The sequence below is a fragment of the Primulina huaijiensis genome, chromosome 16, assembly GCF_012295235.1.
Source record: "Primulina huaijiensis isolate GDHJ02 chromosome 16, ASM1229523v2, whole genome shotgun sequence".
NCBI lineage: Eukaryota > Viridiplantae > Streptophyta > Magnoliopsida > Lamiales > Gesneriaceae > Primulina > Primulina huaijiensis.
In genome coordinates, this window is record NC_133321.1 from 13,947,110 (window position 1) to 13,975,047 (window position 27,938).

The 27,938-nt window shown below is 35.3% G+C and overlaps 3 protein-coding genes and 1 long non-coding RNA gene across 9 annotated transcripts in view; 1 reads left to right on the top strand and 3 right to left on the bottom strand.

Moving 5' to 3' along the window:
- Nucleotides 1-14,555, top strand: part of LOC140961994 (probable F-box protein At3g61730) — a 17,071-nt gene extending 2,516 nt beyond the window's left edge. Inside the window, exons 4-8 of the mRNA XM_073420824.1 lie at nucleotides 5,871-6,035; nucleotides 13,345-13,392; nucleotides 13,717-13,887; nucleotides 14,070-14,177; nucleotides 14,415-14,555. Of these exons, the coding sequence (XP_073276925.1) occupies nucleotides 5,871-6,035; nucleotides 13,345-13,392; nucleotides 13,717-13,887; nucleotides 14,070-14,177; nucleotides 14,415-14,497 (575 nt within the window). The 3' untranslated portion in view covers nucleotides 14,498-14,555. The remainder of the gene's footprint in view (nucleotides 1-5,870; nucleotides 6,036-13,344; nucleotides 13,393-13,716; nucleotides 13,888-14,069; nucleotides 14,178-14,414) is intronic.
- LOC140961996 (uncharacterized) lies at nucleotides 6,083-7,036 on the bottom strand. Its single transcript, XR_012172430.1, has 2 exons — nucleotides 6,863-7,036; nucleotides 6,083-6,339 (listed from the first exon to the last, which is right to left on the bottom strand). It is a non-coding gene; the product is annotated as an uncharacterized lncRNA (long non-coding RNA).
- On the bottom strand, nucleotides 13,612-20,623 carry LOC140961995 (uncharacterized). 4 transcript variants are annotated; one of them, XM_073420827.1, is made up of 4 exons: nucleotides 20,200-20,623; nucleotides 19,554-19,718; nucleotides 18,724-18,871; nucleotides 13,612-13,912 (listed from the first exon to the last, which is right to left on the bottom strand). In XM_073420827.1, the coding sequence occupies exons 1-3, from the start codon at nucleotides 20,497-20,499 to the stop codon at nucleotides 18,770-18,772; spliced, it is 567 nt and encodes a 188-aa protein (XP_073276928.1). In that variant the 5' UTR covers nucleotides 20,500-20,623; the 3' UTR covers nucleotides 13,612-13,912; nucleotides 18,724-18,769. The 4 variants fall into 4 exon arrangements, with proteins under 4 accessions (XP_073276928.1, XP_073276927.1, XP_073276929.1 ...); XM_073420826.1 differs by having other exon boundaries at nucleotides 13,612-13,924; XM_073420828.1 differs by having other exon boundaries at nucleotides 13,612-13,956.
- Nucleotides 20,624-22,164: 1,541 nt separating this feature from the next.
- Nucleotides 22,165-26,600, bottom strand: LOC140961559 (uncharacterized protein At1g76660-like). Of its 3 annotated transcripts, none has more exons than XM_073420161.1 (4): nucleotides 26,386-26,600; nucleotides 25,273-25,398; nucleotides 23,229-24,405; nucleotides 22,165-22,631 (listed from the first exon to the last, which is right to left on the bottom strand). In XM_073420161.1, exons 2-4 carry the CDS (start codon nucleotides 25,324-25,326, stop codon nucleotides 22,411-22,413), a joined length of 1,452 nt encoding a protein of 483 aa, XP_073276262.1. In that variant the 5' UTR covers nucleotides 25,327-25,398; nucleotides 26,386-26,600; the 3' UTR covers nucleotides 22,165-22,410. The 3 variants fall into 3 exon arrangements, with proteins under 3 accessions (XP_073276262.1, XP_073276264.1, XP_073276263.1); XM_073420163.1 differs by having other exon boundaries at nucleotides 25,273-25,443; nucleotides 26,386-26,585; XM_073420162.1 differs by having other exon boundaries at nucleotides 25,273-25,460; nucleotides 26,386-26,585.
- Between the last annotated feature and the right edge of the window lie 1,338 nt (nucleotides 26,601-27,938).

Below are 27,938 nucleotides of genomic sequence, written 5' to 3' on the forward strand. Positions count from 1 at the left end.
AAGAATTTATTTATTATTTAAATAAAATTAATAATAAATAAATAAATAATGATTAATGTGTTATTAAGTTATATGTATAATTCGGTATACATATAGTATTTGGTTAAATAATTTGTACATATTAAAAATAATTTCAAGTTCGACATAATTTCTAATACATGTTTAGAAATTATTTTTACATGTTTTATATAATGTCAAATATTATGGATAAGGTTTTGATGTGTACATGCAAATTTAATATTATACTTGCATTTATTTTTGAAGTTTTTTTTAAAATACAAATTGTATTGAAAATTATTTTGGTAAATCAATATTCACATTATGTTCATATTAAATTATATTGAGTTGTTTATAATTTGAAATGAACATATCAAGTAAGATGTGAATATAATATTATAAAATATTTCAGATGTTCACAAATGAACAAATAATCCTCACTTTATCACTACTCTGATAAAAGAGAAAAACTGATGAGGAGCCCACATTTTCACGTAAATGTGATCCTCACTTTATCATTACTCTGATTGAAGAGAAAAACTGATGGGGAACATATTTGTTCATATTAAGTAAAAATGTGAATATAAAGTTATTTAATGAAAAGTTTTGGCTTATAAAGATTCACATAAATGTGGATAATTAAAGTGAATAATAATTATAAGGTGACGTGAGAAAACATGATCTGGGGGAGTTCTTCATAGATCGGTTTAAACTGCCTTGATTAGCCACTGGTCTCCCTGAGGAACGTTGCTCTGACTAGGAGTTAGGTATTTAAAGGGCCTTAGCACTACCTATCTTTCCTGGGAGCACTCTTGGAAAATGTTGATTATGTTACTAAATAATTATTATATAAAGTATTAAAGTAAAGCCAAAATTTTGTCCGGTGAACCGTATAATTTTAAATAATTGAGGAATAGCCACAGCATCCTTAATTATGGAAAATTATGCATTAAGTGGATTTGGATCACATAATGGACAACAATTGTAATTAATTATATAAACATAATAAATTTTACCCCACAGGGATTTTTATTATATTTATATAACTAATTAGGTTAAAATATCAAATTATATTTTTCTTAATTTACCCACAGGAGTTAAGGAAAATACAATTTGATAGTTTTATCATAAAGTTACAGAAAAATCTTATTGAATTAAAATTTTAGCCCACAGGCAAATTTTATGTCACTAGATTTTTTAAAACATGAATTACATTGGTAAAACATGATATTGTCTCAAAATTTTAAGCATATGATATTTTGTGCAGTTATGCAACCTGCGAGTTTTTCTGATATGAAATGTGACATTCCCGAACTAAAGGGCGACAACTATAAAATATGGAAAGAAAGAATTCTTCTTCAATTAGGGTGGATGGATATTGATTATGCTATACGGAAAGACGAACCATCTGCTATTACTGAAAACAGCATTTCGGATGATGTTGATCTTTATGAAAAATGGGAGCGATCTAATCGACTCTGCGTAATGTTCATAAAGACCAAAATCTCTGCTGGCATGCGTGGTTCTGTCGACCAGCATAATAATGTCAAAGAATTACTGAAGGCTATTGATGAACAATTTCAGTCTTCAGATAAGGCACTAGCAAGCACCTTAATTATGGAATTCTCTTCATTAAGGCTCACCAGTGTGAGAGGTGTGCGATAGCACATAATGAAAATGCGGGACATAGCGGCTCGGCTCAAGACACTTGAAGTGGAAATGTCTGAGACTTTTCTTGTGCACTATATTTTATGCACTCTTCCACATCAATATGGACCCTTCAAAATTTCTTACAACACACATAAGGATAAATTGTCAATTAATGAATTAATGACCATGTGTGTTCAGGAGGAAGGAAGATTGTTGATGGAAACAAGTGATAATGTCTTTATGACTATACAAGGAAAATTTAAGAAGCAAGCAAAAGTCAAGGGAAAAGGGAAATGAATAATTCCACATCAACCTGACATTAAGAAAGAATCCAAGTGTTTCTTCTGTAAGAAGACGGGACACATGAAGAAGGATTGTAAGAAATTTAAGGACTAGCTTGAAAAAAAAAATTATTCCTACTTCATTTGTCTGTTATGAATCTAATATAGTTAATATGATTTATAACACATGGTGGATTGATTCTGGTTTTACAATCCATGTTACAAATACCTTGCAGGGTATGCAAAACCTAAGGAAGCCAATAGAAAATGAACGGAGCATCTATTCAGGAAACAAGATGTCTTCGTATGTGGAGGCTATTGGGACTTGCTGCCTAGTGTTGAATAGTGGTTATATTTTAAAATTGGAAAAGACATTTTATGTTCCTAGTTTTTCTAGGAATTTAATTTTATTTTCAAAACTTGTACCACTTGGTTATTCATTTCAGTTTTTGGATAAATCAATAAATTTGTTTTATAAATCAAATCTTATTAGAAATGGTACAATGGTTGATGGTCTTTTCTCTATTTATTTACAAAATAATAACACCACTATGCATGTTCAAGGAGATATTAAAATATGTGTTATAAATGAAGATTTCTCTATATTATGGCATCGGAGATTGGGACACATCTCCATAGAGAGAATTAAAAGATTAGTAAATGATGGAGTACTCAGTACTTTAGATTTTACTGATTTTGAGACTTGTGTGGACTGTATTAAGGAAAAGCAGACCAATAAGTCTAAAAAAGGTGCCAAGAGGAGTACAGAAATATTAGAAATCATACATTCAGTTATTTGTTGTCCAGATATGGACATGCAAAGTCTGAAATATTTCATCTCCTTCATTGATGATTATTCACGATACATGTATATCTACATGCTTCATAATAAAAACGAAGCACTAGAAGCCTTTAAGGTTTTTAAGGCTGAAGTGGAGAAGTAATGTGGAAAACATATTAAGATCGTGAGAACTGATAGAGGTGGAGAATATTACGGTAGATACACTGAGAATGGACAAGCACCTGGTCCGTTTGCGAAGTTTCTTCAAGAACATGAGATTGTTGCCCAATATACTATGCCTGGTTCTCTGGACCAAAATGGCGTAGCTGAGAGGAGAAACCAAACATTATTGGGCATGGTGAGGAGTATGTTTCTTAGCTCTAAACTTCTTAAATCCTTGTGGACTGAAGCTCTTAAAACAGCTGTGTATATATTAAAACGAGTTCCAACTAAGGCTGTCCCAAAGACGCCATTTGAGTTATTAAAAGGTTGGAAACCGAGTTTGCAACATATACGCGTCTGGGGTTGTCTTTCTGAAATAAGAGTTTACAACTCACATGAAAAGAAACTGGACCCAAGAACTATAAGTGGATATTTCATTGGGTATGCCGAAAAATCCAAAGGGTACAGATTCTATTGTCCATCTCATAACTCTAGAATTGTAAAATCAAGAAATTCAAAATTTCTTGAAAATGACTTGATTAGTGGGAGTGATCATGACATAGTTTTTGAGAATGATCACATTAGTGCACACCCCTCAAGACCAAATGGGTGTTAGACAACCAGTTACTGAAGTTCCACAAATCGCTGATGAAAATCCAGTAGATCAAGTTGTTAATGAAGAACAACAAGAAATTGTTGATCAACCAAACAACCTTAGGAGATCTACTAGACTAAAAAGATCAGCTATATCTAGTGATTATGTTGTGTATTTACAAGAATCGGATATTAACATCGGAGCCGAAAATGATCCTGAAACGTTTCACAAGCCATGAATTGTAATGAATCAAAACTATTGTTTAATGCTATGAAAGAAGAGATGAATTCTATGGCAGTTAATGGAGTCTGGGATCTTGTTCAGTTGCCCGATGGTGTAAAAGCCATTGGATGTAAATGGGTCTTTAAAACAAAGAAAGACTCATTAGGCAACATTGAAAGATATAAAGCAAGACTCGTTGCTAAAGGATTCACTCAGCAGGAAGGAATCGATTATAAGGAGATTTTTTCTCCTGTATCTAAGAAAGATTCTCTCCGTATCATTCTAGCATTAGTTGCACATTTTGACTTAGATTTGCAACAAATGGATGTGAAAACAGCTTTTCTTAATGGAGAACTAGAGGAAGAGGTTTATATGAAACAACCTGAAGGATTCTTCTCTAGTAATGGTGAGCAATTGGTTTGTAAGCTTAAGAAATCTATATATGGATTGAAACAAGCTTTCCGTCAATGGTATTTAAAATTTCATGATGTTATCTCTTCATTCGGATTCGTTGAGAACCTCATGGATCAATGTATATACCAAAAGGTCAGTGGGAGCAAGATATGTTTCCTTATTCTATATGTGGATGATATATTACTTGCAACCAATGATAAGAGTTTGTTATATGAGGTGAAACAATTCCTCTTTAAAAACTTTGATATGAAGGATATGAGCGATGCATCTTATGTCATTGACATTAAGATACATAGAGACAGAATTCGAGGTATTATAGGTCTGTCTCAAGAAACCTATATCAACAAAGTTTTAGAGAGATATCGGATGAAAGATTGTTCACCAAGTATAGCTCCCGTTGTGAAAGGCGATAAATTCAATTTGAGCCAATGCCCAAAGAATGATCTAGAGCGGGAACAAATGAAAAATATTCCTTATGCTTCTGCTGTCGGAAGCTTAATGTATGCTCAGGTTTGCACTAGACCTGACATTGCATTTGTTGTTGGGATGTTAGGAAGATATCAGAGTAATCCAGGTTTAGATCACTGGAAAGCTGCAAAGAAAGTCATGAGGTACCTTCAAGGGACCAAAGATTATATTCTTATGTTCAGACGAACTGAGAATTTGGAAGTAATTGGCTACTCTGATTCAAACTACGCTGGCTGCATTGATTCAAGAAAATCCAATTCAGGATATATTTTTATGCTAGCTGGTGGAGCTGTATCTTGGAGAAGTGCAAAGCAGACATTGACTGCTACTTCTACTATGGAAGCTGAGTTCGTATCTTGTTTTGAGGCGACCTCACATGGTGTATGGTTGAAGAGTTTCATTTCGAGGCTTAGAATCATGGATTCTATATCTAGGCTATTAAGAATATATTGTGATAATTCAGCTGCTGTTTTTATGGCTAAAAATAACAAAAGTGGTAGTCGAAGGAAGCACATCGACATTAAGTATTTAGCCATACGAGAACGTGTTAAAGATAAGAAGTTACTTATCGAGCACATTAGTACTGAATTGATGATTGCGGATCCTTTGACTAAAGGCATGCCACCATTGAAATTCAAGGATCATACTGAAAAAATGGGACTTGGTTCTTTTATGTAATTTTGTTGTAAGAACAAATTTAATGAAACTATGATGTGATATTTTCTCATATTTGTTGTGTACACATTCATTAATTTGAGAAATATCAATAAAGTTGGACCTCGTATAAACATAAGGTTTATTCATTAAGTTATACAGTTTGAGATACATAATGCATTGTCATACTTGGAAGATAATACTCGCTTCTAGAGGAACTATCGCCATGATTCATGTATTCTGTTTTCTCCTATGGTAAATGAGATATATGTGTTAAGTGGGAGAATGTAAGAAATATGACACATGTTAAAAGAAGTAGCGTGTACAAATTGAAATTGGCGACGACCAAGAAAATTTACATGCGTACACGACTCTCCTTCTGAATCTCAGCTCCCGCAATAACTCATCGATGGGATGAGAAACGCCTATAAATAGAGCGATTGAGGTCCCTAAGCATACACACTTCATAAGAAATATACGCCATCTACAGAGAGCGTGAAGTGCTTAGAAGGCTTCAACCGAGAAGAAAAGCAGAGAATTTCAAAGTTATCAATGGCTGGAGGTAATTCTCGTTAAGCTTTCGCATATTATATATCATGTTTATAAATACGTAGAAACATGATTTTGAGAATAATATCTAACATAGATTGGATGCGAATTGGAGCATTATCACTTGATTCACATGCTGCACTTTTGACTGAGAGCCTGGCAGGGCCAATAAGAATTCCAGAAGAAGTGACGACACAAAAAATGTTGCAGATGACTGGTTGTTGCGTATTAAACTCAATAAAAACTGGAATCTGGATTGCTGGTAACCAATTACCGTTTCCCACCTGTGGCGCCCCAAACCTCGCCACGTAATCATACAACATGTGACGTCATATGCATAAAAATTTTCTTTTCAACGACGTAATAATATAATGCATATACGACAAAATAGTGCAATCACCACACTATCTACGTCAATGCAGCAGAAACAGTATAATAAACACACACATACAACTCAAGTAAGACAATAAACTATACTGTCTCTATCTACTATCAACTACAGGACTGTTTGACTAGACACACTCAGTCCTTCACCACTATCCTGTCTCACAGCATAGTCCTGTAACCTGTCCAACAGAAACAGCTCCTAAAGGGTGATCATACACAACAATCATCATCGTAATACATAACAGTTATATTATCAACAATATAAAATATAACTGGAATGATAACAGAAATACTCCCTTTGCTGTCTCTGGACAATCAAACCACCAACGATATCAACGTCATAACTCCCATACTACTGCAACAACAACATCGACGATACGTCGCACCCCAACACCGGCGACAGCAATATCGTCGAACGAATAACATCAACGATACGTTGCACCCCTACTCTGGCGATAGCAATATCGTTGAACGAATAACATCGACGATACGTCGCACCCCAACACCGGCGACAGCAATATTGTCGAACGAACAACATCGACGTGACGTCTCACAACAAACGACAGCCAACAATATCAACAATAATAAACAACAACAAATATAATATCAAATCACCCAATTCCGATGATTTCCCATCGTTCAACACAATAGTATTTATCAATACTAAACAATAACAACGTATGTTTGTACCCCAACACGTACCTGATAATCGAGTATATATAAAATCTGGCTATTTCTTTGATCCCGATGCTTGTGATGTATCTCGAATCGAAGACCTCGTGTCAACGATCCCAAAACTGAAGTCGGTTCGTCGATTGGATAAACCGATAAGTCACACGATCGAAAAGAAAATTGAAACTCTATTCTTTTTTTTCTCTTCTCACCTCACTGCTAAAACTCTCTGTGAAATGAGATTCACCGTGCAAAATTTTCACATTTATCTACTTTTTTTTAAATATTATATTATATTATATTAATAAATTAATATAATATAATATAATATATAATATTTAACATCTTAACACCGGTATATCCCTTTGGATCAATCAAACGATCACATTTTCCAAAACTCAAAACATAAAACTTCTATATCTTTGAGTTTTCTATGTTATATCCAAATCTCAAATCATTTGGACTTCATATGAGCAAGATATGTCACTAATTATCATTTTGTCCTTAAAATTAATTCATTATTTTTCAACTTATTTACGAAAATACTATCAAAATAAATTGAATATTTTTCAACTTATTTACAAAAATGACATCAATACTATTTTATAGTTGTAATATTTACTTCATGCATTACATTTCTACCCCCCTCAAATGAATTTCGATTCCGAAATTAATCAACAACAGTAATAACATGCATAAATAAAGATACATCATACCATCAGAATAAGTAGGGGTAGAGCTCCCTCATATGCCGCTCTGTTTACCGAGTGGTCTCTTCGACACCTTGATGCTCCCACTGAACCTTCACCATCGGTATAAGTTTACTACGAAGCTTCCGTTCAGATCGATCCAAAATACAAACTGGTCTCTCAACATAAGACACTTCAGGATCTAACTGAACATCAGAAATATCCAACACATGTGAAGGATCCGGCTCATACTTCCGCAACATCGACACATGAAATACATCATGAATATCAGATAAGGATGGAGGTAGAGCCAATCGATAAGCCAAAGTGCCTATCCGTTGCAATATCTCATACGGGCCAACATATCTCGGTGCCAAATTTCCTTTCATATCAAATCGTACTGTACCACGAAAAGGAGACACTTTCAAAAATACTCGATCGCCCTGCTGAAACTCCAAGGGTCTTCGTCTTTTATTTGCATAGGCGGCCTATCTATCTTGAGCTGCTTTCAATCGCTGCTGTATCAACTTTACTTTCTGTTCCATCTCAAGAATCATCTCAGGACCCGTGACTACAGCTCGATCAACATCATCCCAGTATAAAAGAGATCTACAACGTCTCCCATACAATGCTTCAAATGGAGCCATCTGAATACTACTTTGATAACTATTGTTATACGCAAGCTCCACCAATGGAATAGATGAATGCCAAACAGATTTAAAAGCCATAACATAAGCACGCAACATATCCTCCAGCGTCTGAATAGTACGCTCAGTCTGACCATCTGTCTGGGGATGATAAGCTGTACTCAATTTCAACTCTGTTCCCATCGCAGTCTGCAATCCTTCCCAAAAATAAGAAGTAAATCGAGGATCTCTATCAGATATAATAGACACTGGAATCCCATGCAACCGTACGATCTCTCGTATATACAACTGTGCCATCGTCAAATATGTACTATTCATGCTATAGGGTATAAAATGTGCAACTTTCGTCAATCGATCAACAATCACCCAAACAGCATCAATAGTTCCAGTGCTCTTTGGCAAATGAGTCACAAACTCCATCGAAATGTGCTCCCATTTCCAAGTCGGCACTTCTAAACTCCACAATTCACCTCCTGGCCTTCTCATCTCAGCTTTGATCTGTTGAAAATTGAGACATCGACGTACAAAATCAATCACATCACGTTTCATTCCCTTCCACCAAAACTGAGAGCGTAGATCCTTATACATCTTCTTGCCACGAGGGTGGATAGAATACCGACTACAATGTGCACGTCGCAACAGGCCCTGGCGCAACTCAGAAGTATCAGGAACTACACATCTATCGTTCATCCTCAAACTGCCATCATCAGTCACTCTAAAATGAGTCTTTTGTTTCCGAGAAACTAACTCCTTCCATCGCTGAACTCTCTCATCTGTCATCTGTGCATCACGAATACAACCATATATATCAGGTTCAGCTAATAAGGTAGATACATCATCTGCAGTACAACTCACTTTAGGACTCAATGCATCAGCGGTAAGATTGGCTCGACCAGGATGATATTCAATCTCACAATCATAATCCTTCAGCAAATCTAGCCATCGTCTCTGTCTCATATTCAATTCTGTCTGTGTAAACAGAAATCTCAAGCTCTTATGATCAGTATAAATCGTAAACGAGGTACCATATAAATAGTGTCGCCATATCTTCAAGGCAAAGATAATGGCTGACAACTCCAAATCATGCACATGGTACCTTGTTTCATGTGGTTTCAGCTGTCTCGAGGCATATGCTACAACATGTCGATCCTGCTTCAAAACACATCCCAAACCATGTAATGATGCATCAGTATAAACAACAAACCTTTCGTTTTCTGTTGGGAATGATAACACCGGTGCGGTCGTCAGTCGGTGCTTCAACTCCTGAAAACTCCTCTCACATGCTTCAGACCACTGAAATCGCACACCTTTCTGAGTCAACTGTGTCAAAGGTCTAGCAATCTTTGAAAATCCCTCGATAAATCAACGATAATAACCTGCTAAACCCAAGAAACTACGGATCTCTGGTACAGATGTAGGTGCAGACCACTGTAACACGGCTTCGACCTTCGGTGGATCAACAGAAATCCCATCTCTTGATATAACATGACCCAAAAAGACCACTTGATCCAACTAAAACTCACACTTACTGAGTTTGGCATACAACTGTCTATCTCGCAGTACATGTAATACTGAACATAAATGCCCTGCATGCTCAGCCTCACTCCTGGAATAGAACAATATATTATCAATAAACACAATAACAAATCGATCGAGATAAGGCTGAAATATCCTATTCATCAAACTCATGAACACAGCTGGAGCATTCGTCAACCCAAACAGCATAACCAAAAACTCATAATGCCCATATCTGGTCCTGAATGCTGTCTTCTGAATATCCTCCTCTCTAGCTCGTATCTGATGATATCATGACCTCAAATCAATCTTCGAATATACAGAGGTTCCCTGCAATTGATCAAACAAATCATCAATACGAAGGAGGGGATATTTATTCTTAATCGTTACCTTATTTAGCTGTCGATAGTCAATACAAAGCCGCATCGTTCCATCTTTGTTCTTACAAATAGGACCGGTGCACCCCAAGGCGATACACTGGGGCGAATGTATCCCTTGTCCAGCAAGTCTTGTAACTGGACTTTCAACTCTTTTAACTCTGTTGGTGCCATTCTGTAAGGAGCACGAGAAATAGGGGAAGTACCTGGCATCAACTCAATCCCAAACTCCACCTCACGGACTGGTGGGAAGCCTGGAATCTTATTAGGAAATACATCAGCAAACTCAGCAATTACATGTATATCATCTATTCCCACCTCCTTCTTCTTCTCTGTCACAGCTACAGCATAAATAAGATAACTTTCATGTCCATGCTCCAATACCCGAGACATCCGGATAGTAGATACCAACGGAACACGGGGACGAGAACTCTTCCCATAAAATGTCCATCGCACTTACTCATCGGTATAAAAATATACTACCCGCTGATAACAATCAACAGTCGCACAATATCTCCTCAACACATTAATTCCCACAATACAATCAAAATCAGTCATCTCTAGAATAATCATATCAGATCTCAACTCATAGCCCTCATAAGAAATAATATCATCTAATATCATCGATACAACTTATATATCAACTCCAGAGGGTGTCGAAACAGAAAGAGGCATAGACAATGGAGACGAGCGCATATGATGCTCAACCACAAACCTCTTCGATATAAATGTATGCGAGGCACCTGTATCAACAAGAATATAAGCAGGATAAGAACATAAATAACACTTACCCGCTATCATCTCCTCTCGTGCCTCCTCTGCTGCTCTCGTGGCAACGCATACATCTGTACCTGAGGCGGACCAGCTCCCTGCCTACGTGGCTGTCCTCCAGAAGGTCGTGGTGTAAACTGCTGAGGCTGTCGTCCTCCTCTCTCTGAGGATCTACCTCTATCACCCCTGGGCTCTCGCTGTCCCTCACGGCTAGGACACTGTCTCGCTATATGGCCAACACCGCCACACTCAAAACAGATGATCTCGGTCTGTGTACACTGTCTAATCAGGTGAGGTCCCCCACAACAAAAACATCTCACTGCTCTGGACTCCCCTCTCTGCCCCTGAACAGACTGAGAACTGCTCCCACGACTCTCAATACGTCGTGAATCAAATCGGCGCTTCCCAGATGATGCTGCTGAAGAAGATGAACCCTTCTGATATTTAAAAGATTGTCCCTGCGGTCGCAATGACTCCCTAGTCGGCTCTGATAATCGTCTCTGAGCCCCATACTCCTGCATAACCAACTCAGCCATCTTAGCCCTTGTCACTGCATCCTCAAATGATATCGGGTTATTTGATTGCACACGATCAAATAACTCTAACTTCAACCCTTTCAAGAAGTGCCTCATCCTCGCATGAACATTCATAGCAACATGTGGCACATATTTCAGCAATGCAGAATATCGAGTCTCATACCAGCAACAGACATACTACCCTGTCTCAAATCTTCAAATTCTTTCTCTTTCTTTTGCCTGGCTGTTATAGAAAAATATTTATCAAGAAAACGAGACCGAAACACAGCCCAATCAACAGTACGGCCCTGAGCTCTCAATCCGGCCTCAGTCGTCTGCCACCAGAATAATACATTCCGAGAAAGCTGAAATGTAGCCAATCGTAACCAAGCAGATCTAGCACACGGTGCAGTCACAAATATCTGCTCTATCCTCTCAATCCACTCCTATGCTCGCTCGCCAGTCTCAGAGCTATCAAATCTCGGCGGAAGATAACTGCTGAACTGTGCCAAAGTCAACTCACCAGGCAATAAAGGCTGATCTGCAGGTGCCTGTCCCATAGGAGGAGGTGGCAATGGATTCATCTGTCCAAACCCACTGTCAACCTCGTCTGTTTCCTCGTGTGGATGTACCTGTTCTCTAGCTGCCAGCACTGGAAATCAAATTGTAAATCATAACATTTAACAATTACAATCCAGTAATCATCATCACACCTTTCGCACAAAAGCATACGCAACTAAAGAACAATCAATCATACCAAGAAATCATCAAAAACAAGTCAAATGCACAGACACACGCAGATAATATCGCCATCCAACTCCCTCATCACAAACCCAACTGCTAACCATTCCAGACATCTAACATATGCTCTGATACCACCAATTGTGGCGTCCCAAACCTCGCCACGTAATCATACAACAGCCCCCAAAGGGTGAGCATACACAACAATCATCATCGAAATACATAACAGTTATATTATCAACAATATAAAATATAACTGGAATGATAACAGAAATACTCCTTTTGCTGTCTCTGGACAATCAAACCACCAACGATATCAACGTCATAACTCCCATACTACTGCAACAACAACATCGACGATACGTCGCACCCCAACACCGGCGACAGCAATATTGTCGAACGAACAACATCGACGTGACGTCTCAAAACAAACGACAGCCAACAATATCAACAATAATAAACAACAACAAATATAATATCAAATCACCCAATTCCGATGATTTCCCATCGTTCAACACAATAGTATTTATCAATACTAAACAATAACAACGTATGTTTGTACCCCAACACGTACCTGATAATCGAGTATATATAAAATCTGGCTATTTCTTTGATCCCGATCCTTGTGATGTATCTCGAATCGAAGACCTCGTGTCAACGATCCCAAAACTGAAGTCGGTTCGTCGATTGGATAAACCGATAAGTCACACGATCGAAAAGAAAATTGAAACTCTATTCTTTTTTTTCTCTTCTCACCTCACTGCTAAAACTCTCTGTGAAATGAGATTCACCGTGCAAAATTTTCACATTTATCTACTTTTTTTTAAATATTATATTATATTATATTAATAAATTAATATAATATAATATAATATATAATATTTAACATCTTAACACCAGTATATCCCTTTGGATCAATCAAACGATCACATTTTCCAAAAATCAAAACATAAAACTTCTATATCTTTGAGTTTTCTATGTTATATCCAAATCTCAAATCATTTAAACTTCATATGAGCACGATATGTCATTAATTACCATTTTGTCCTTAAAATTAATTCATTATTTTTAAACATATTTACGAAAAAACCATCAAAATAAAGTGAATATTTTTCAACTTATTTACAAAAATATCATCAATACTATTTTATAGTTGTAATATTTACTTCAAGCATTACACACCTATCATATTATTATGCCATGTTTCACGTTTCAAGACTTAACCGCCTTCGTTTCAAAATGCAATCATGTTTGAAGACTTGCAGCTTGTTCGATGCCCCATCTGCGACCTCGATGCATGTGATGGTAAGCAGCAAACTAAACCAGTATTTTCTCTATAACTAGCGTATCATCAGATTTTCTTTGAACTTTCTGGAACCTAAAAAACTATACAAAGACAACCAGGGTCCTACGAAAGCACTACAGATTTTATATTCCTAAATTTTGTTGAAGTTTGATTCTGACATACAGATGAATGAAATATCTCAATAGAACTGTTTTAGTTTTCTTTTAATACATTAAATGTGAAGTGGAAGCTTACCATTGATGCATTTTGTGTGATTAAAGAAGGTTGAAAATGCTGTATGGATCAACACATCGACATTAAGAAATTGTGATGCTTTTATTCAGGAACAATGCAAGTCTTGGATGCAAGAAATATCGAGCTGTTCCTGAATGAGGGATATCTAGAAGGGAGTTGGGACTATGAATTAATAGGATCCCATGACATAAACAAGCAAGCTGATGCAGCCTCTGGAGGGATCTTTGACATTGAGCACATCAAGGATCAGTCAACCTCTGGTATGTCTTCAATGTTCCTTTGGAACTAATTATGATGCTATGCACCAGAAGTTCAATTGAATATGAAAACTAGTACTTTGAAATAAAGACACATCAATTCAAAGTTATTTTTTCCATTCGAAAATGACAGCATTCTCAACTGCAGATATTATAAATCTGGACTAACATTGAACTCATTTCAGATATTCTTAACACTAAGTTATGGGTGGGAAAACGCACGGACTGGCAGCCAAAATCTATGGTAACCCTCCATTCAGTTGCAGTAAACACCAACTTACAACAGAATGATGGTAAGCTTGAAATCTAACTTTTTTAAAATTTTGAATGAAAATTCCCTTTAAATTTGAATAATGAAAAAAAAATTGCAATTTTAGTTTTAGTATCGAATATGGTAATGAAAAAGAGGCTTTCCAAAAAAGAAAAATTGAAGAGAAGCAAGACCTAAATATGTACATGGTTTAGCCAATTCAAGTTTAAGCGTATTACTTTAGTTTCACTTCCTGATGATTAATTATAATTCAAAACAGGACTTCAGATTAAATTCCAAGCTATGAAGGCTGGAAAAAATGGGGAAATTGTTTCAATTCGCATATCTCAGCAGCTGCTCTAATTCCTGACTGAAATAGAGTAAGAAATTTCATCCATTTTTGACATGTCACATGTGTTACCTGATTAATTCGTAGTAGAGGAATAAAAATGTCTATCATTAAACACAAACATATACTCAAATGTTAGAAGACATTCAGCAATATTTTTTTAGGTACTAGAAAAGTGCTTATAGGTGTATAGATATATGCATCTTTAACTCAGAATGCATTAATATACCTAACATATACCATACAACAAGCAGAGGAGTGCTTTAGAGTAAAATATGTCCACATAATAAACTAGTGCAGAATATATGGATTTGCCCAGTTTTTTTTTTTTTTGGTGTATGTTTCTCTTTTCCCGAAATGTCATTCCATCTAATGATAATATAAATACCAATGTATTTTAATTTCTTATATATTATTATTTTCTAAAATAATCGTTATTTTCATAATGATGTAATAAGTTAAAATTACTAAAAGTATTCATTATTATAATAATGACATGGATTAACATTTGAAATTTAAAACTATCAACATCTTATTAACATTATCAATTTCAATATATGCAACAAGTGTGTGGACTGTGGTATAAAAGTAACTTATATTGCCTGCCTGTCTTTGATGTATGACCAAAATGATTTAAAAAATAAAAATAAATTGTTACAAAGATTTAGATTAAATGCTTTTCGCATGCAAAATATATGTTTCTAAGAATGCTCAAATGTTTCTTTGGAGTGCTTTAAATATAATTATTCTAAAATGATTTTGTTGAAAATTAAGTACTAGATAATTTATTAGTTACCTTTCTAAGACAAAATATAAATCTCTATAACATTGAATTGAAATGAATTCTCTATTATATTCATATAATAAAAATCAAGTTCAAATGTAAAAAATGCAATAACAATTATTTTTTAATTAAATTGATTTCATGCTAAGTGTCACAGATAATTTTATTTAAAAAAGCATATCATATTACAAAATATAATTTATTATACATCATTTACATATATTTATATTGCAATTCACAAATATTTTCTCATAATCCCATTTTAGGTCTGAAAAATCAAAATCGTGTAATTTGCCTACACCTCGATGATAAAATTCTGAAATCAAATATATGAAAATCAAGTGATTAATACAAGGAAATTTTTATATCGTAATGTAAGTGAAAAATATGAATTGAATTCGTGTACTGAATTTAAGAAATAAAACTATAAAGGCTGGCTAGTATTTGTTTTATTATTATAATTTGGAAGATATCAAACATTCGAAATTAGTAAATTTTGAGTAGATAAGATTAAATTTATCGAATCGAACATACATATGGAATAAATTTTGAAAATTTAATGGATACGTGGCCAAATTTATTAATTAGAGCATCTAACTATGTAGGTAGAGAAATAATATAGGTAAGTTGATGTCATGCGTATGGTTACATATTATTTTTATATTCCAAATTATCATAAATGTATTTTTGAAATTAAAGTACATTTGAGATAGTTTTGTAATCTCAAAAATAATTTATAATGGTGTGTGTAACCCCCTCGTATATATAACATAACTAATGTAGGTATGTATTTGCAATTGTAACCCAAAGGGGCTCCAAATTTGCTGATCGGGACATAAATATATGATTACATTTGAAATTTTAAGTAGAAAATGACCAAAATNTACACTAGGGCGAATGTATCCCTTGTCCAGCAAGTCTTGTAACTGGACTTTCAACTCTTTTAACTCTGTTGGTGCCATTCTGTAAGGAGCACGAGAAATAGGGGAAGTACCTGGCATCAACTCAATCCCAAACTCCACCTCACGGACTGGTGGGAAGCCTGGAATCTTATTAGGAAATACATCAGCAAACTCAGCAATTACATGTATATCATCTATTCCCACCTCCTTCTTCTTCTCTGTCACAGCTACAGCATAAATAAGATAACTTTCATGTCCATGCTCCAATAACCGAGACATCCGGATAGTAGATACCAACGGAACACGGGGACGAGAACTCTTCCCATAAAATGTCCATCGCTCTTTCTCATCGGTATAAAAATATACTACCCGCTGATAACAATCAACAGTCGCACAATATCTCCTCAACACATTAATTCCCACAATACAATCAAAATCAGTCATCTCTAGAATAATCATATCAGATCTCAACTCATAGCCCTCATAAGAAATAATATCATCTAATATCATCCATACAACTAATATAGCAACTCCAGAGGGTGTCGAAACAGAAAGAGGCATAGACAATGGAGACGAGCGCATATGATGCTCAACCACAAACCTCTTCGATATAAATGTATGCGAGGCACCTGTATCAACAAGAATATAAGCAGGATAAGAACATAAATAACACTTACCCGCTATCATCTCCTCTCGTGCCTCCTCTGCTGCTCTCGTGTCAACGCATACATCTGTACCTGAGGCGGACCAGCTCCCTGCCTACGTGGCTGTCCTCCAGAAGGTCGTGGTGTAAACTGCTGAGGCTGTCGTCCTCCTCTCTCTGAGGATCTACCTCTATCACCCCTGGGCTCTCGCTGTCCCTCACGGCTAGGACACTGTCTCGCTATATGGCCAACACCGCCACACTCAAAACAGATGATCTCGGTCTGTGTACACTGTCTAATCAGGTGAGGTCCCCCACAACAAAAACATCTCACTGCTCTGGCCTCCCCTCTCTGCCCCTGAACAGACTGAGAACTGCTCCCACGACTCTCAATACGTCGTGAATCAAATCGGCGCTTCCCAGATGATGCTGCTGAAGAAGATGAACCCTTCTGATATTTAAAAGATTGTCCCTGCGGTCGCAATGACTCCCTAGTCGGCTCTGATAATCGTCTCTGAGCCCCATACTCCTGCATAACCACCTCAGCCATCTTAGCCCTTGTCACTGCATCCTCAAATGATATCGGGTTATTTGATTGCACACGATCAAATAACTAACTTCAACCCTTTCAAGAAGTGCCTCATCTTCGCATGAACATTCANAAAAAAAAAAAAAAAAAAAAAAAAAAACAATTTGGCCCTATTTTAGTAAATTATCATGGAAAATTGATATAACATTAAATTTAAAATTTTATAATAAATAAATACATGATTAAGGAAACTTGGATTCAGACCCTGACATCAATATGACTTAATTTCAAAAAACTTAGTTTAAGCTCTCTAATCTCATATGTTTTTATCATTTTAGTTTCATAATATTTTTTAGTCCAAATAGGTACATATTGTTGAAATTATAACATAAATTTATGAACTTCGAGTATCAATAAATTTTAATCGAGTATATTACTTATGTCATATAAGACTGGCATAAAAACTAAAACAATAAATATAGGTACAAATCATTGAAATTATAACACAAATTTACAAATTTTAAGTATCAACCGCTCAAATTAGATATATAATCATAATTTTTGAGTATGAAATATTAACATTTTTTGGGACCATAAAGTTTCAATGAGATACAAATACTTGCATTTTAAATAGCAAGTGACTTAAATTAAACATCAATCAACTTAAATTGAATATGTGTAATATAATATTTGGATTTTTAAATTCCTAAAGTTGAAATGAAAATCATGTCAGATAATGAAGTTAAAATTAAGTTTTTCTGATACGGATACTGAACCATAACTTATGTTTGAACTTAGGGACTGAATCCTCATTAACCCATTTCATGTACACAAATTTAAGAATAAATTTCCAATGCTAATAACTATATAATTAAATTTCCTGAGATAATTTATAACACACACAAGATGAGAATCGCAAACCCTTTACAATGAATGACATGACCGAAAATACAATTTTGCCTTAAAAATAATTTTACAATAAAAACCAATAATTTTAAAAATACAAAAGAAATTATGCATAGACGTGCTGACGTGCTTTGTTTATTTGCGTTAGAGGTTAATACTTAATATGAATACCCAAAGGAACATTACTCTGATCCACAAACCCATCACACTTAGTAGACAAAGAAAGTATATTATGTATCTTCATTTCAAAGAAATCTTCCTACCTGATGCCAGAAAATCGAAAGTTGTTTATCGAATACACCTGACTTGAGACGGGACCAACGAATTTACTCGAGAGAGACGACGTAATCTAGTTGGAGTAAAACTTTTACTCCTTTGAATAATCGTATATGAAGTTGAGAGTATTTTTCATTCAGTGTGTGTCTTCACTAGATGAATAGGGCGTTGACAATGCTCGTGATAACTACCAAACATACCTATAATGAAGTAATTTGTCGTCGTGCGCTTCCCAATCGGCAAGAATTATGACTCGTAAATTTCAGGCTTCAAGACACCAACATACGGCAAGTTCCGGTACTGCTCATCAAAGTCGAATCCATAGCCCACCACAAAATAATCAGGGCACTGCCATCACATATCAAAAACTTATTCACACGGTAGGCCAAATTCAAATTTCATGAGATCAAACTGCAAACATCACATTAACTTTGACAATGTTGTCCACAATGTCATCACATTTTGACAGCGAGAAACTCGGATAATTCAAGAAACTCAAAAACCAATCGGATCAATCATCCAAAGTGCAATCAAGATTTTCAACAATATATGATTTTCTTTCATGCCTTGTTTTGTCTTTCAGCAAGAAAGTCGCGTCTTTAATAAAAATCTTTGAATCAGTTCAATGTAAAATTAAAATTCCAAAAACAGGAGCGTAGAGTTTGACTGTTAACATCAATCGTCAACAAAAGTAAATAAAACTAAGAATTATCCTCAAACTGGAAAAAATTGAATAGATCAAATCAATTGTAGTCAGATACAATAGTATCTTAGCTGAGAAGGAATTTATTGTTAACTTAGAAGAACAAAATCATCAATTTCATGCCATGTTCTATCAAAACAACGAAATATTCTAACAGCACAAAAGGGAAAATACGATGCAACAGCAAGCAAATCGGCTGCACTGATGTTCTTTGTTATAACATATTAAATTCTTCGAGAAAAGAAGTTGATCCATCAAGCAACATTAAATTCTCAAACTCTAAAGTGAGTTCTTAATTCTATGGAAAACGATTTAGGAAGAGAGAACCTCGAAGCCGCAGTAATACTTTCCTTCTCCAACTAGTTCAAAATGAACCTTTCGTCTTGCGGGTTTATCAAGGAGAGTGCACACGGATATGGACGAGGCACCTTTAGACTTCAAGTAATCAATTACGCAGGACAGAGTGTTCCCAGTATCAACAATATCCTCGACCTAAACAAACCAAAAAAATAAAGAGTCAATTTGTTAACGAACATCGACGATATATTATCAAGACTGTAATACACATTTTTCACTCCCAAAATTCTTATAAGAAGTGTTTGTGACGGTTTATCAGGATACAATGGCGGATAGATTTCAAAACAGCATGGCTATAAAATATAAAGGAGTCCTTCCACTTGAATCCCCACTAACTCGACGACTCCTGAACTCAGCAATATGAGGTTAAAGTTACATTTTTTACAAAAACAAAAAATAAAGTTGGAACATTTTTCTCTTGGAAATTGCAAATCATAAAGGTTATTCAACATTCCAAAATTCCCATTACGTAAATTCGGTGAATAAATCCTTTACTTGAGCAAGAAATTTCCAAGAATCAATAAACATCAGAATCAATCTAATATGCATACAGAATATCAAATGAAGTAAATGACGATGAATAAAGTTTGAGTAAAAAGAAAAAAAAAAAAGGTACCAGAATGACGTGCTTTCCTCGAACATCGACTTTCAAGTCGCAGGATATCTTCGGTTTGCCGTTTGAGACTGTGCCCGACCCGTAAGACTCGACCCGTACGAAGTCCACAGTCAGGGGCAGCTGGATTTTCCTCACGAGGTCTGCAAGGAATATGAATGCACCCGTGGCAACTCCCACAACCACTGGAGTAATAGCCCGGGACTCGAAGTCCCGGGTCAACTGAGAACCCAATTCGGAGACCCGTTCCAAGATTTGCTCTTCGGTCCATAGAATTCTCTCTACATCGCTGCTCAAATCCATGGAAGAAGAGAAAAGGGACTACGGTCTTGGAGCGGCGGTATTCGATACTTGGGATTATCAGGGTTTTGGGGGGATTAAAGCATAGTTATGCAAAGATTATTCCGACATCATGTCACCATGTTAACGAACATCTATTCGAACATCTAATTAGCGAGTCTTTTTTTTTTTTTTTTTGTACTTTTTTTGTATTACATTTCACTTAAATATCATATTTTGAAATGGAACACTACAAATTTTACATGTTTATCACATAAAATGAACACAACATTTTATAATTCCTTGTCTTGAAACATTTTTACAAGATTCTACGATGTACAGCCACAGACATGACCTCGATATAATTAATGTTTCGAACTTAAAATTTTTAGAATATACGATATTATAAATGTCATTATGGTAACAGTTATGTATGACATATCCTACCAAAATGTTTTCCAATTTGACCTTGACATCATATTTCATAATTCATACATTGATTTCTTTCCATATATTATTATTAATTTCGACATCCCTCAACAATTTTTGTAGATTTTACTCACCAACTACACTTAATTAAGATAAGACATTTTGTAATTTATTTACCTATTATTTAAAATCTAGAGAATCAAGTAGAAAATATAACTAAATTCATTATCTTAAAATCTAATTTCTTTAAAAAAAAAAACATAAATAACCAAAGTAAAAGTACATTATATATAAATAAGACAAATTACAATGCATGTTCTATGATTATAGCATATTAATAAATAGCACATCTAAGAACCAAAACAAGAAGCAATTTCAAGTAGGGATGTCAATGGGTCCGGGTTTTACCCAGACTCGCAATGGACCCACCCCATCTGGGGCGGGTTTGGGCATACTAAATGGGTCATGGGACGGGTCTCGGGTCCAATTTTTGTGAACCGTCTGGGTATGGGACGGGTCATGGGTCCTATAATACCCAACCCATACCCGCCCCATATATGTGGATATAAATTGATGTGCTCGCGAAGATGGTTGTGAGGTGACGTGGAAGGTAAATAAATCACATTTTTATTTCGTCATTGTACTTTCATTTTAATTTTGTTACTATACTTTCTCTCTTTAAATTACATTTTTTTACGGTTTGAAATTACAGTTTTATTTTTTCAATGTACTTTCTCTCTTTAATTTTGTAAGTAATTCTTCAATTAATTTACCAAATTGTCCCACCATTCTTGATGAAGAGGAAGATGATCCTGAATAATGTGTCTGAAAGATTGCTTACTCGCTGATTTTACATTGATCTGTTTAAGTTCTGTTATGACTTATTTTTGAGGATGTCAAGACTTTTTATTGGAAAGCTAGTAACTCTTTTTTTTTTATGTGATTCATTATATCGTGAAAATAATTTGTTTGTTATTATTAAGTGTAGTCGAAAACATGAATTAGTTTTCTTTTGTGTTGTATTTAGAGGATTGTTTGTTTCATAATTCAGTCATGTGATAAAAATATTATTGTTTTCATTTTAAAAAAATTCGGGTCTCACGGGTCTCGCGGGTCTACCCGGCCCCATTTCGTTTTCGGGGTGGGGTGGGTCCGAAGAATATTTAACCGAGATGGGGCGGATAATAAGTCCAAGTTTTCTTCATGGGACAGGTCTTGGGTTTAGCCATATCCGTCCCATACCCGCCCCATTGACATCTCTAATTTCAAGTAGCATTTTCTTAAAAATTTACAAACACGAGTTTCATACTCTATTCCAAGTTATATATGTTACATGCACAGAGCCTTCAAAAACACAAGACAAGAGTTTGGCTACGCCAGGGCTCATTCAAAAGTTGCATCTTTTGTAAAATAAACCCACAATGGGACTAGACTCGACAGCTTCAAATACATACAAAGCAACGGTTCCTACACATCCAATCATAATATGATGCATGCCAAGCCATGCTAGTAATCTAAGTTTTCCCTGCGACTACGACCTTCTCTCAGGCTTCGCCCTCTCTGGTACTCGATTTCTGCATCAGAATTTGATGAACCAAAATGGTGTTTCCAGCCAATTCTCGAACCGGCAGCATTAGCAAATATATCTTCATCATCACTAAGCATTTGGCTACCAGGAAATCTCCGCCCAGACCCATCTCCAAATCGTTTCTTTTTTTGGACTGGTTCTGGGGAAGTAACAAAAACTAACGTCAATAAATCATGAAAAAAGATGAATACAAGAATCCAGCAATGGTAGAAAACACATCCAAATTTTCTTACCAAACTAGGGATTCATTAAACCAGTCAAAAATATAACACCATATTTGGTTTCATTTTCACAGAAATAAAAAATAAAAACAACCATTTTCACCTTATTTTCAATTATTTTCCTCGAACACATTCCATCTCATTTCAATCTTCACACTCTCCTATACTGTCATTATTTTCGATTAAAAGTTTTCACCACGGCGTGAAATTCAAGATATTACTTTATTTTCTAACCAATAAACTCTTTCAAATATTAGAATGCCACGCAAATTTTTAAAAGAACAAACCGCAAAAATCCTCCATGACGTGCCCGTATAATAGAAAATGTCTCCTTTTACTAAAAAATGATTTCCAGAAACCAAATAAAACCAAACATTTCCGAGTATTTTAGGGAAGACCAGAAATTGTAGCGCAAGTTAATGGTCAGTGAACCATAAGAAAGACTTTCAACACTTCTATATGGTTCAAACTTTAAAAGGAACAGCATATATGAAAAATGGGTAATGAGAGTTCACCTTCGATACTGTTATATGAACCTGGCACCCCAGAACGCACTCCATCTGCGCGATTCAGTCCAGCTTTATTGACCTGAGGACTAGGAAAGTCTACTGATCTTTCACCTATTTGTGCACCTTTTGCCATTACAGTTAAAATATGTTCCTCTTCCACAGGCTTTCTCGAGGTAAAGAGTGTCATGCTAAAAGGTTCCTCTGATACATCAGAAATCTCAACATAATTAGTTGTAGTGATGATTTCATCAGCACTGAACCCAAAGGACGCCCTGTAAGCTTCTAGTTCTTCAGTGTCAGTTGGTTTGCAAGTTTTGTTCTGCCTACTTTGATGTCCATTCACACCATTTGCGTAAGCGTCTGTATCTCTTGAGATGCTTAACCTACCACCAGAATGAGAAAATGATGACTGGTCCAGGTAGAACTGGGCAAATGTTTCCGGACAGAAGAAATTGGAGTCTTGACGTGGCTTAGAGACACCAGATTCTTGAAGCCCAAGAAACCTGCCGGACTCTGACTTAGCATATGAAGTTTCCTGCGAAGGAATTGAAGGATCCCATTGAAGGGGAAACTCCCTTTCATTAAAAGATGAGGACAAACGATCACCAGAAGTCCTCGAAACAGGTGATCTGAGAGCACTTGCAGGACTTCCGGGATAGAGTGAATAAGTTGATGGCATATCATTTGCAGTAGAATAATTGGTCTTATTGTTGCTTTTTATTTTGGAAGAGGATGAAAGGAAATGGGCATAGGGCACGTCAGGAGAAGATGGAGTAGTTAGATGTGCCAACTCTGGCGGGGGTGTTAATGGAGCTGTAGATGGCTCAGTTGTGAAAGTTGAAAATACGGGAGGAGATACCAGTTGTGTCTCGTGTGCATATGGACCTGTAACAAACATGGTAGAAGAAGGGCCTCTGGGTGAATTGGCAGACAAGAAACAGTTTGGGGACTGAACAGTAGACGGTAGTGCAGAATTTGAGAAAGAAGCAGGAGAAGATGGTGGAGCTAAAAGTGATAGAGCAATTCCAGTAGTCTGACTAGGCAATCCACCAGGTTGATGTCCATTTGGCTGATTTGCTAACACATTGGCTTCAGGAATTCGAGAAGCGGGTACAATACGCTTTCCACCTTGTTGTTTGCGAAAACAAGATAGTCCACCCAAACAACCTCCCCACCTCTTTATCTGTCAACAAAATAAATTATCAACCCAAGAGTCCTATGAAACTAGGGGTTATCGAAAAAAAATTCTTTCAAAAGGGTTTTATGAGAGTTAAAAGGTCCGTTGAGCAAACACTTACCATTATCAATAGAATTATAGTTTTCCCATTTTTTTTAAATTTATAATGATATCATAAGTCACACCTTTACTAGAAATGTAGCACCTACTTGAAGCCATAATGAGATATTATTCATAAGTTGCTAGAACTGATAGACTGATAGTCCTGTCACCATTACCATTGTTACTACTATTATAAGAATCTGCAACTATAACGACTCTGTCTCAACTTTAATATAGTCCTCCACAGCATTCCCACCCCTGGAAGAGATGGTGGACTGGTGCAGCCAAAGGTCACATTCCCACACCAGATAGGATGTAGCTCCATATGGATAAATTCTCAAAGGAAAGACAAAGGAAATTCAGTCACTAACCACTCAATCATTAGTCTATTCATTGCGGTCAAAAGGCCCTAATCCAAACTGATTCTGAGCTAAACAGTGAGGTGAAAAAAAGGTTAGGCGACTCCTGGTTTCCACCAATCTCTTCTCTACTTCAATGGACGAAAAGTGTTGCGAGCATGGGCAGTGATATTATCTATATCCATAAATTATTTCCATAATCAAGTACATAACGATATATAAAGACTCTAGTAAGGACTAAGGACATCAAATCACAACTGTGCTACTAAATCGATAATATTACCGAAAGCCAGGACTAAAAAGAAATTTACCAATAAAGGGGAGAAAAAATGAATGCAACATACTTCTTTCTGCGAAAGAATGCAAGTGACTGTAATGAAATAGAATCTTCTAAATTCATGAAGCAACATACCCGGGGTGTTGATGGTTGCTGCTGCAGCAGAAACCGATTCTGCTCTGACGCCATAGAGAATCTGGTGTGCAGAGTCCCACACGCGAAACCTCCAGACCTATAACCACCAAAGTTTATTGGCACCACCTGATGATTTAACAAAGAGCAACTTTTCAGCTGTTTATCTTCCTTCTGAGCAAGAATCAAAACTAAAATAACATGTGGATTAATCAGTACACCTCAGAAGTATCTTACATGTGCAAACGTTTTGCTTGGCAAATGGATGAAAAAAAAGTAATTTATTCAACATATAACACGGAAGACTGCCTCACCAATCACTTGCACACATAAGCTAGCAAACACAAATTGGGGTAGCTGCAAAACGTAGTCCATGTAAATAAGCTACAAGCAAATAAGAAAAAAATCTTTCTTCCAACCAAGTCCTAACCGGGTCAATTTCAAAGAATATTTTTTCAACCTCTTCTATATTTTGCAAACATACGGGGTCAAATACAAGTGGTATCCAATACCAACCTGGTATATTTTAGTTCATATATAATAATATAATAAAATTATTTTATATATACTATTATTACAATTGATAGTTTCATTCAGAAGCCCAGATTTCTCCGATTCCCTCCCATCACCGTTTTTGGAAATTGTCCTATGTTTTTCAGTTCTTGGAACCAATAAAAATAATCATTTTCCCTGTTACTCAAAGATTTATCATTTTTGTTACGAATGAGCAAAAAAATGGCCCCACTGAAAAATGTACAAAAATAAAGAAATATTTAAGAAGATTCTCAACAACCACCACCAAATTCTTCCGTGGACCAGCGAGGGAGTGATGGTCTCTCAAATGAGCATATCTATAACTTACATGCAAATCTGTGAACTTCATTCTCTAAATCTAAATAAATTAATGTCTCCCTTGACCCATCCCCAAACTAAACTAAACTTACCATTAAATCCGAAGGAAGAAACAAAGTAACAACAACAAAAAAAAACCCACAAATATAGAAGTTCTAAAGTAGGACTGAAAAGCTCAGAAACCCATTAAAAACCCCACCAAGATGATAAGCCAGTAAAAACAACGTAAAAAAGAAAAAGAAAAATACTGTAAAAATGCGGCACCTGAAACGAGCAAGAACTACAATTCCATGAATCCTGCAAATGGAAAGAACAAATGGGCTCAGAGGATAGGAGAGATCTGCAGAAATCGAGCGGAAATCAGGTAGACGTAGAGCAGGAAAAAGACTGTGTTCGCTTTTATGCTTTGTGAAAGGGAAAGGGAAAGCAATGGCCAGATCTAATCTGCAATCTGGCCTTTCTTTGCTGTGAATTTGCTGATTTTTTTTTTATTTTTATTGTTTGTTATTTTTTTATTTGTGAAAAATAATATAATAATCATCATTTTATTGTACTGATTTGTTGTCGAACAAATAATGATAAATAAATAAATACGGACATAATAATAATATTATTATAAATAGAATACTTGATCGATTTCTTAATCGTTATAATAATTTAAACAAATAACAATAGTGGAGGAAAAAAGATGGCATGTCGATTTTTATTTTTTATTGATAAATAATATATTGTGTGTTTGTATACTTTTTTTATTAACTAAATTTATATTGTAACTTAAGGAATTTGGGCACTATCTTACCAGAGTATCAGTAATATAATATGACAAAAACTTGTGTGAGACGGTCTCAGATGTCGTATTTTGTGCAACATATATCTTATTTGGATCATCCATGAAAAAGTATTATTTTTTATGCTAAGAGTATTACTTTTTATTGTGAATATCGGTAGGGTTGACACGTCTCACAGATAAAGATTCATGAGACTGTCTCACAAGAAATCTACTCATATAATATAAGGGTTTTTTTGGTTATAACATAAGGTAAAAAGATAATCAGGAAATGGTAAACACAAAGTTTGAGTTTAACCAGGAAGTGTAAATTCATGTTGTAGTCCTTCAGCCTGCTTAGCCGAAAAATAGCGTTTAAGGCGTTTATAGGTGATTTTTATGAATTTATGTTTCTATTAGATCTCGGTAAAAATCCTCTGTTGTTTAATTTTTTTGTATATCTTTAATAAATCCTTTTATGTTTTGTAAAAGTTCCAAATAAAAACCTTATATTCATTATTATTTTGGAATTTAAATGTCTTATTTTCTTAGCTCAGTTTGTATTTTGATAGATCTCTTATTTATCAGGTCAATTGTTAAATTAATATATGACCTATGTCAATTTTGATAGTTATCGTATTGCTCGAATACTATTATATACGAATGTCGATACTATCATGTTCCACAACAAATTATAAAGCTACTCATTATCCACAAGCTGATTACAAAATTGACGAAATTAACATAAAAAAAAACTTTAAAATAAAATGAATGTATATTTACGTAACACGTGCATTGTGATGCTAATATTAATTAAAGTTAATATCATAGAGTAACTAGTTTTTGGTAAATTTATGAATTTTTAAATTATTTCAAAAATACCATTTAGTTATTTTTAGAATTTAATAAAATATATTGTTATGATAATTTTTATTGGATAAAGAAAGAGATATTTTTCTTCATCGATTAAAATGACAAAGGTAGTGATTATAATTAGGAGTTTGTGCATAATAATAACAAATTACTTGCACTAAAATTTTATCACTTTATT